This window comes from Buceros rhinoceros, unplaced genomic scaffold, assembly GCF_000710305.1.
Source record: "Buceros rhinoceros silvestris isolate BGI_N320 unplaced genomic scaffold, ASM71030v1 scaffold45368, whole genome shotgun sequence".
Classification (NCBI taxonomy): Eukaryota; Metazoa; Chordata; class Aves; order Bucerotiformes; family Bucerotidae; genus Buceros; species Buceros rhinoceros.
Genome location: NW_010427110.1, coordinates 2339 through 11982, shown reverse-complemented (window position 1 = coordinate 11982; position 9644 = coordinate 2339). Strand labels below are relative to the sequence as shown.

The following is a 9644-nucleotide window of genomic DNA, read 5'->3' as shown; positions in this document are numbered from 1 at the left end:
CTCGCTACACGTGCGGCCGCGGGGGGAAGAGAAGGCACATGGCGTCCGCGGAAGCACTCGGCCCTAAGCCCAGCCCCTTGCATAAGCTGTTGACTGCTGTGGGTGGGGATGGCTGCTCTGCTTGCAGCTCCAGCGTGAGCTGTGGGTTTGGCTGCCTTAACTTTATGTAATGCTGGTGATCCTTCTGCTGTCTGCTTTGCTGTTAATTCCTTCCTTTCCCTGCAGGCATCTTTCACCCAGGGAAAGCTACCTTGCCCAGGGGGCTTCTCAAAGCTCTCTGTCCCTAGAAAAATAAGTCTGAGTGGCCCTAGCAGGCAGTGGATGCTTAGTGGAGAAGACGAATGTTGAACTGTAGCTGCCTTTTCTGTAGCGTGATCTGACACAGGTGAATAGCACGAGACAGGTCTGCTTGTGACCTTGCGGCATTGGGGAAGATGGTGATTTCTGTAATCATGGTGAAGGAGAGGAATTTTGCAAACTGGGATTTGTCTCATCTGAGATGAGGTCACTCTGAGGAGGGGTCACTAACAGGCGGGGACTTTGTGTCAGATGGGGAAGGAGGTAAGGTCAGAATCAGGTTAGGGTATTTCAAGGTATAAGGGGAACAAGTGCAGGTCTGGAATTTGCCGTCTTGGGGAAGCAGAAGGGGAGTATTTCGTACAGGGGTCTGATGAGGAGTTCCGGGAGACAGATGTGATGCTAAACCTGCTTCAGCTGGAGCTGTTTTGTTGGTTTTCCCATGGAGAAGAATTAGTATGTAGATTTTCGTTTTCTGGTGTGTTTTGGGGTTTTTTGTGTTGGTTTGTTCGGGTTTTTTAATACCCCTTTGAGGCATGCATCAGATGGAAGCTAGATCTCTAAGGATTTCTGTATCCAAAGTGAAGGGTGAGCAGAGATAGCAGGATGTGGTTTGCCTGTCATTTCCTTGTGCCTTCTGTGGTAGTGAGGTTGTGTTGTTTTACCTTGCTTATTTTTTCTCCAGAATAATTGAGCTGAATGGCCACAAGCCACCCCTCACGTACAAGCGCTTCCAGGCCATCATTAGTCGTATGGAGCTCCCAAAGAAGCCGGTGAGCACTGTAATAAGCCAGCAAATGGAGACGTGTAAAGTGGACATCCAGGAGAATCACGATGATGTGTATGGTGTCCCATCCCTGGAAGAGCTAGGTATGTGTTGAGGGTGAAGGCAAGGGTTAACTGTTATCTGGAACAAGGTCTAGTGAAACTCTTTCTGATGGTTGTCCTGTCTGTGACAGCTCTGGTGTTCTGTCTGACCTGGGCTGCCTCTAGCCATAGAAGCAGCCTAATGTTTTCAGCGAGTGCTGGACCTCGTGAAAACAGGCCTGCCCCTTGCACTACTGTCAATGCACAGCATCCCCTTTAGTATTGTTCTGAAATACTCTGCATCTGTTGCATCTGCACACGTTCTGTGACAGAACTGAAGAGGTAAACTATGTACCAGGCTTAGATCATGTAATTCAGTTACTGCCAAGCAGCACCAATTTGGGAAGACCAAGGATATTAGAGAAACTTCTTTCACTCATCCTGCTATGCGTTTTGGTCCTGTATTTTTCTTGGAGAAGGATGGTGAATAGAGACCTGAGGCATGAGGAAGGCCTACATCAGGGAAATTAATCTAAATGCAGGGAGAGAAAGGATTAATGCGTTGTGTATGACCAGAGGTTCCATACCAGCTTTATAGGGTTATCATCTTGTAATTTAAGGCACAGTTTCAGCAATCATGTAAAAGCGGGGGGCTTTGCAACAGGAATATCCTAATGGTTGCAGTCCTGGGTAGGTCTGTGTCCTTTAATATCTGGCCGAATGTGACGCTGCCTGCAACCTTACACTGCTCTGCTTGCTGCCAGGGAAGGTTCCTCTGTCAGTCCAGAGCACGGCAGGTAAGCTTCATTATTGCTTCTCCTTTTGCATCGGTTCTTCCACTCTAATCCTGTGGATTAGAGTGGAACCCCAGCACCAGCTTTCAGCAGAATAGGAGCCTCACCAGGAACAGCCAGGCTATCTAGTGAGCTGCTGGTGTCCATGGCAAGGTATTTCATAAGGCAGAGCTGTAGAGCATGTGTTGCTTTACCAGCTGCTCTGGCCTTTGGAGCAGAGCCCTGTGGGTGGTGCTGATACATGGAGAGAGTGCTGGGGTGCAAGCAGTGGGAAAAGTCCCCAGAAGGCTGCCTGAAGTGTTGCAGGGATTGGTCCTTATAGTACAGTGTCACTAGCAGACTCTGCACATGTTCCACGTGATTTGCGGGCTGTAAAATGACTAAAGCAGCAGGTAAGCCATGTTAGGTAACAACAGTATGTAGTGTTTTGCTGTTATTAATGCCTAATCTCATCTGTACTCTTTGACTAGGCACGGCTTCAAATCTTACAAAGTTCTTTCCCTCAGGTTTTCCTACAGATGGTCTTGCCCCTGCAGTTTGGCAAGGAGGGGAGACAGAAGCCTTGGCACGGCTGGATAAACACTTGGAAAGAAAGGTAACCCCTGTTATTTAAGTAACGATTCCTGCAGGCTGTGGCTGCAAACAAAAAATGTTGAGCGTTGGCCATTGCTCTGTTTCCCTGCTCTTCCTAGTAATGGGTGCATCTCTGAAAGAGTTGTTTGGTATTGTTGGAGTACTTCTGTGATTTTGGGTTGTGTGTGGAGCAGGGAGCTCCTGGGTTTCCTCAGACCTGTAGTAGTGCTGTATATTAATTATGCTGCTATTTGAAGCACATAGGAATCTTTTCCTTGTTTCAACTCCTTAGTTTTCTTTAGAGGAATGCAAATTTGGAAACTCTCCTGTAAGATGCTCAGTCCCAGCTGCACATTGCATACCATTTCATTTTTTTCTTTAGCTGAGGTATTGGTGCAAGTACATGCTCATAAGAGGATGCCTTCCCTTTGTACATTGGCCTGTTAATTTGTTGTCTCACTGGCTGGCATTCCCTGAGCCCCTTGCTGAAATACCCAGGGTTTTTTCTATGGAACGTAAGTTCTTCATTATAGTGCGCGAAGCAACCAATTTCAAAGTAATGAAAGGTGACCCAGCTGCAGAAGCATGACTCAATTTTAAATAGTTCATATCTTTTTTAATTCTGGGTGGCTTGGTACAGTTATAGAAATCAAATCATAAATTCTTGTCTTGAAGGGTGAATAAACTGTCAATGTAATATTCTACAAAAAGGTCTGGATTTCCCCAAATTTTATTGTTCAGTATTGTTCAGTGGAATGAGATAGGCATGCCTGGACATAAACAGTGTGTTAGAATATGTCCTTAGGCTCTCTCAGGGTTACTAGCTCCTGCATGCAAAGCAAATTCAGTCCTTTTCTTGGCCCAAATGATTTAACTGGTTTGAATCCTGGATCAAAGGTTTTGCATTTCTTGAGTGGGGTAGGGGGTTTGGGATTGCCCGCTTGAGATCTTTCAGTGATGGTTGGAAGTGAATAGAAAAGACTGTGCTGTCAGACCTGAGTAGCCTTGCCAACTGCACAGAGGTATGCCCTTAGCAGTGTCACACAAATTTGAGGGGTTTTTTGTCTCCTGAATGTTTCTCCTGAATATGTCTAGGCATGGGTTGCAAATTATGAAAGACCAAGGATGAATGCCAATTCATTGCTGGCCAGCCCTACAGGACTGAGTCCCTACCTGCGTTTTGGCTGCTTGTCCTGCCGCTTGTTTTACTATCGTCTCTGGGAACTATATAAGAAGGTAAGGCAAAAGGCTTATTTGGAGAGCAGGCTGGTTTTAAGCATAGATAGCATGGTGATGCTTCCAGACAGTGGGCCAAAACAGCTGCAGAAGTTACTGTTGCCTTCCTTGTGTTTGACTGCTGGGCGAAGCTTGTTGCTTAGGCTTTTGGCTGAAGAAAAGTGATTCTCCTGTATATAGTGGAGCAGACATTAAATCTGCTGATAGGCTGTTCTTCAGCCTGGACTCTTGCATCATGAGTCACGTAGAGCTTTTTACTGTTAGTTTTGGATTGTTCAAGTCTCTTCTCAATGTACTGTTTGAGCTAAAAGCAGTGCTCTAACTTCTCCACCTGATGTTTCTGGTAAAAGATGATCCGAAATTGAGCTCCTTTATGAAAGCCTTCAGTAACCGACTTGGGAATTGTGTATAAATGCATGGGCGGCCTGCATTAAGCTCAGCTTAATGAAGCCAGTCCTTCCCCTGCTTGTGAATAGCCTTGCTTCCTTCTCCACAGGTGAAGAGAAACAGCACACCACCCCTCTCTCTGTATGGACAGCTTCTGTGGCGGGAGTTTTTCTACACAGCAGCCACAAACAACCCTAAGTTTGATCGTATGGAGGGAAACCCCATCTGCATCCAAATCCCCTGGGACAGGAACCCTGAAGCCTTGGCAAAGTGGGCAGAGGGCAAGACAGGCTTCCCTTGGATCGATGCAATTATGACCCAGCTGAGACAGGAAGGGTGGATCCACCATCTAGCCAGGCATGCGGTGGCCTGTTTCCTGACCAGGGGCGATCTCTGGATCAGCTGGGAGTCAGGAGTCAGGGTAAGTCTGGCATTTCCAGAGGCTTGCAGGAGGCCATAAGAAAAACGCAGTCTCCCTGGCACTCACTGCAAGGATGGGCACACAGGTATGGCTTTTGCTTCAGATGTAAAAGTTGCATGGATTTGCTACGGGCTCTTGGCGTGCCACAGCCTGACTTCTTTCTGTGTTCCACCTTTCTGCCTTCCACCGTGAGGCTCTGACAGTATCGGGAGTCTCCAGAAACCATAATAAATGTTACCGGCACCTGCTGGTAAATATAAACTGGCTTTGGGGGGCTTGCTTTTTTTTTTTTGTAGAAGTTGTCTCAGTACAATTCTTTGCAAATTCAGTGTTACTTTATAACTGAACCTTTTTCCTCATTGTATAATCCATCACCATGGCAGTCAGAGAATGCTCAAATGCTCCGTGACTTTAAAATCCAAGTCTAGAGTGTCTCAAGGAAAGAGGTAAAAGACCCTCCTCGTGGGCCATCTTAAGGGACAGACAGCTTGAACCCGTCTGATATACATATTGCCCTATGCAAAAAGTGGAGGCAGAGGCATCTTGTCACAAAACTGACAAAGCTGAAAGCATAGGATGCATGGATGTGAGTGAGTTGCTGCTGAAGCCTGTCTACCTCTCAGTGGCAGTGTGCTCTGGCGCCTTCGGAGGGGTTCTTCCTGCTTGCTTTCGTGCTTGTTCTTCTATGCAGCATCTTCCTATTTCCCACAGTTGATGCTTTGCACTTGTTATGCCTCTCAGGTTAGGATCAATACCCAAGGGTGGCTGCAACACTAGGTAGTGGTTTAGTGTGTAGCTGCATGAGAGATAAGCCAGCACATTTTAAGTGTGAGCAGGCAGTGCCTCCCTATGTGGAAACATCAGGAAGGGAGATATATTGACCAGCCAGCTGGTTTCAGCCAGCAAGTTGCTTGTTTTCTGCTGCTCTAGTTCCTAGGAGCTGTTCTCAAAGCTTTGAAATAGCGTCTTGGGTCCTCCTGCCCCAAAGTCCTGCCTAGAGAAGCTCTCACTGCCTTTTCCTCCAATTGCTGCAGGTATTTGATGAATTGTTGCTGGATGCAGATTTCAGCATAAATGCAGGCAGCTGGATGTGGCTTTCATGCAGTGCATTCTTCCAGCAGTTCTTCCACTGTTACTGTCCCGTGGGCTTCGGACGTCGCACGGACCCCAGTGGTGACTATGTTAAGTAAGTGATATGACTGGAGGTTCTTTCTTGCTTCATCTGTGAGCCCAAGTCATTCAGTAGCTGACAGGTGCATGGCACTGTGCGCATTGTGAATGATGCGTTGCAGCACTTTGAGTGGTATTTGTGCATCTTTTTACTTGTGGTGCAGGAGGTATCTGCCCAAACTAAAGGGTTTCCCCTCACGATATATCTATGAACCGTGGAATGCGCCGGAATCCGTGCAGAAAGCAGCCAAGTGCATCATTGGGGTGGACTACCCCAAACCGATGGTGAACCACGCAGAGACGAGCCGACTGAACATTGAACGCATGAAGCAGATCTACCAGCAGCTCTCACGCTATAGGGGACTCTGTAAGTACTAACAATTGCAAAAGATTGTGTCTGTAACGGGAAATAAAATGTTAGGACAAGGGGTCATGACTTAGAATAGATTGCACCTGTCTCCTTGGCAAGTCCTTGAAAGAGGAAGCAGTCTCTGCTAGAGCTACTCGGTTTCCAGAGAGAGCTCCACTGAGCTCTTGGACAACAAAGAGTAGCATTCCATTAGTTTTGAGAGCTGGCAATGGCACAGCAGCATCCATAGGCCACCAATGGTCCATTCTTCACTTTGGAAAAGAACCTGGGCAGAACATCCTAAATAAATATGCTGCTGGATCCCAGTGTCTGTCTGTGGCCATCACTGGGCAAGCGCAGCTCTGAACTCATCCTGCTTTGGGATGTGGGTGCTGGTTGGTGATCACTAAGAAGTTTCCATGTGAAAGGCTTCTCCCACCCCAGGGGTTTTTTTGTTGTTGTTTCTTAATTATGATTCTCTTGCCTTTTCCTAGGTTTACTGGCATCAGTTCCTTCATGTGTAGAAGACCTCAGCGGCCCAGTTGCAGACTCAGCCTCAGGGCAGGGCTGCAGCACTAGTACAGGTGAGTTGGAGCTATTTGTGTGCTTCTGAGATAGCCTTTAAGTCAACAAGAAACTATAGGCAGGAAAGATACCCTTTTCTAATAAGAAGATGTGTAGCTGGGAAAGCATAGAGTCCGTTCACCATCTTTTAGGCTTTTTCAGAAGTCCTCAGTGAGCCTTCATTCCTAAAAGGGCTGAAAAACAGGAGTTAATTGAAGTGAATCTTTTATTGCCTGTATGGGATCATAAGCAGCCTCTTAAGGGAGAAGTGCAGTTCACTATAGGGCTAATCAGGTATAATTAAGCTGTCCTCTGTCAGAGGATACTTTTGTGTTTGTTCTGGGAGAGTTAATTATTCTGCTTTTAGCAAAGATTTTTCAAAGGTGTTCAAGGAGGCTGTGGCAATCTCTTTATGTGCTTGCGCTCTGCATGTTCTTTTCTCCCAGCTCTGTGGCAGGTTAGGCTAGGGTGTACTTGTGAGATTTAAAGGTAGGGGAAACATTGCAATGACTCTTCTTCCTCTACAGCAGTGAGGCTGTCACAAGCAGACCAAGCTTCTCCAAAGCGCAAACATGAGGGAGCAGAAGAGCTGTGTGCTGAAGAACTGTACAAACGAGCCAAAGTGACAGGTCTCCCTGCTCCAGAAATCTCTGGCAAGAGTTTATGATTGTGAGTAGTCCCTAGGGTGATCTGGCCTAAACGACCTTGATTTGGTAGCTAGCAAGGCTCAATCTTACTTGCTCCCTGCATTTTAATGAACAAAATGGACGTGCCTGTGAAGGGAGGTGGCTCCTAACTGTAATTCCGTAGCCCTGTAGCTTGGCAGTAGTCTGCCCCCTGGTTGTTTTGCTTTTGCTTGACAAGCTGTGAACTGAGTTGTCCAGCAGAGAGCAGTACCTTGTTGCTAGAACAATCACAGAGCACACTTGTTCATGGGCTTGCTTTAATGAGGCTGCTTCTCCTTCCACGGAATGGGTTTGCAGCCAGATTTGCAGATGTGGTGAGGGTATAGGCTGGAGGAGGGGAGCAAGCAGGTCCAGTCAGCTGTCTGGACCTCTCCAGATCTCAGAAGGGAAGGAGCTGGTTGCGTGTTCTGCCAACTTTTCAGTATGAGGAGGAGGTCAAGGCAAATTCTTTCTTTTGCTTTCTCATACAGCCAGTGATAAGCACCTTGCAAGTGAAGAGTGAGAGTGCTGAAGAGGTGACCGGAAGAGGAGAGACTGCTGCCACAGAGGGACTGGAACTTACCTGCCACAGAAAATCTGGGGTCTCATATTAATGTGTAATTCCAGTAGCTGCCACAAAAGGGCACTGCGCTACTTGTGCTTGGGAATATTTGGCTTTCTAGTCTGCAAAGTGCCAAAAATGTCTCTTCTCAGCCATGCCCAAAATCTGCCCACGTTTAAGGGGACAAGAGCCTTCTATCAACTTGTTCACTCCTAGGTGTATCTTTCTTTTCTGACAGTGGCTCAGTGCACGTAACTTGATGCATTGATGTAGGGAGCAGCATCTGCACATCTCAGAAATAGTGAATGTCCTTTTTCATCACTAGTACTAGGCAGTGAGGTGCACTGATCACTTGAAATTACAGTAGGGGTTGAGAAGTAAGCTATGTCAAAAATAGCGTACCCATCCTACAAGAGAACAGGAAAATCTCAGTATTTCTTTTGTGGGGCTAGACTGACGGGGTGTAAATGCTTTCTGAATAAATCAAGGCGATACTCATGTGCGATTGAAACAAAATGAAGGAAAACTGTAGCACAAGAACAAAGAGGTGCAAGCTGTCTGTACGTTTGAAAAGCGCTTAAAACTTTCTCTGCGGAAGAATCTCTGCTGCAAGGTGAGCTGTAGTGCTGTTAGCTAGAATGGGCAGCTTTACAGCAGTTTGACTTCTGAGGGGCAGAAACTCGCATGTTGTTACTTGATGTGAGTAAAGCAGTCTCCCAGAAACTTGCTGGTCCAAATAATAAAGGAGCTACACCTGGGCCCTGCACTTTACAGCATTTCCTTCCCTGAGTGAGAGCCCTCTCAAATGGAGCTATACAGTGTATGGTCTGCAGCCTGTGGAGTGTTTTCTATTGGCATCTGTGGTTTGGGTTTCTACACTGTATACTCCTGTAACTCATACTGCATCCTGCTCCGTCTTGCAATTTGCATTTACACTGGTGCTCTGTAGTCTAGCAGGACAATTGTGTAGCTTTCCTGGTTCTTAACTCTGCGTTTGTTGTGCTGATCCTGTTACATGTCATTTCAACACAGTGCTGGCAGAGCGCCTCTACTTGCCTTCCCACCTAAGAGGGCAAGGGAGGGTAGTACTGCAGAAGACCCTCTTTTGGCCATTTTCAAGAGGGATTAGATAGGGCAACTAATCCCATGCAATGGGCTGCTGTTGGCACTGTTTTTCATTTGCTGTCCAAACCTTTCATCTCCCCCAACACAGATTGTGGGGCTATGTGAGCTTATGCAACTAAAGCTTGGGTAGCACAGGAGATGTCTCCCACTCAGACTGGGATAATCGGATTCAGTTTTGTAGCCCATATTTGAACACAGAGCAATGGGGCTGTGAATAGAAACTGACTCAAATGTATCTGGGAATTCTGGAGTGGTTGAATTTGGTCCGTGAGTTAATTTGTTGAATAACTGAGTAACCTTCTCACTCATCTCTCTGAGGCATTGACCCTAGATTCCTTTTCCCAAGGGAATCCATTGGACAGACTGACCAAGTAAAAAAGACTCACTTTTTCTGCCCTTACTTTCTTCTGGACTGCTATTCATAGAGCCTGCCTGGTTGCTAACCTAGTAATCAACAGGTTTTGTCCCCTATGGTCTTGAGGGTAGGAAGTATAAAGAAAAAGAGACTGTCCGCCCACCCCATCTTCTGCTGCAGAGAGAAGAAAGGGGAAAGACATGCGCGTTGTACCCTTAGGTTGCAGAAATTATGATTTCTGTCATTTGGAGAGTTTCATGCTTAGATAATGGTCTGTAAATATGACTCTTTTATATATATATAAATGTCTTTAACTCACTCTTTGCTATAATCCAGATT

General features: G+C 46.4%; 1 protein-coding gene across 1 annotated transcript; it reads left to right on the top strand.

Annotated features, from left to right (window-relative positions):
- Nucleotides 1-982: 982 nt before the first annotated feature.
- On the top strand, nucleotides 983-7794 carry CRY2 (cryptochrome circadian clock 2; the record flags this gene model as incomplete). The annotated part of the gene is made up of 9 exons (XM_010141747.1): nucleotides 983-1167; nucleotides 2405-2493; nucleotides 3567-3707; nucleotides 4204-4515; nucleotides 5550-5701; nucleotides 5850-6052; nucleotides 6529-6618; nucleotides 7126-7267; nucleotides 7755-7794. Coding segments are annotated over 8 exons (1312 nt in total), but the record flags the coding sequence as incomplete, so codon positions are not given.
- Nucleotides 7795-9644: the final 1850 nt, after the last annotated feature.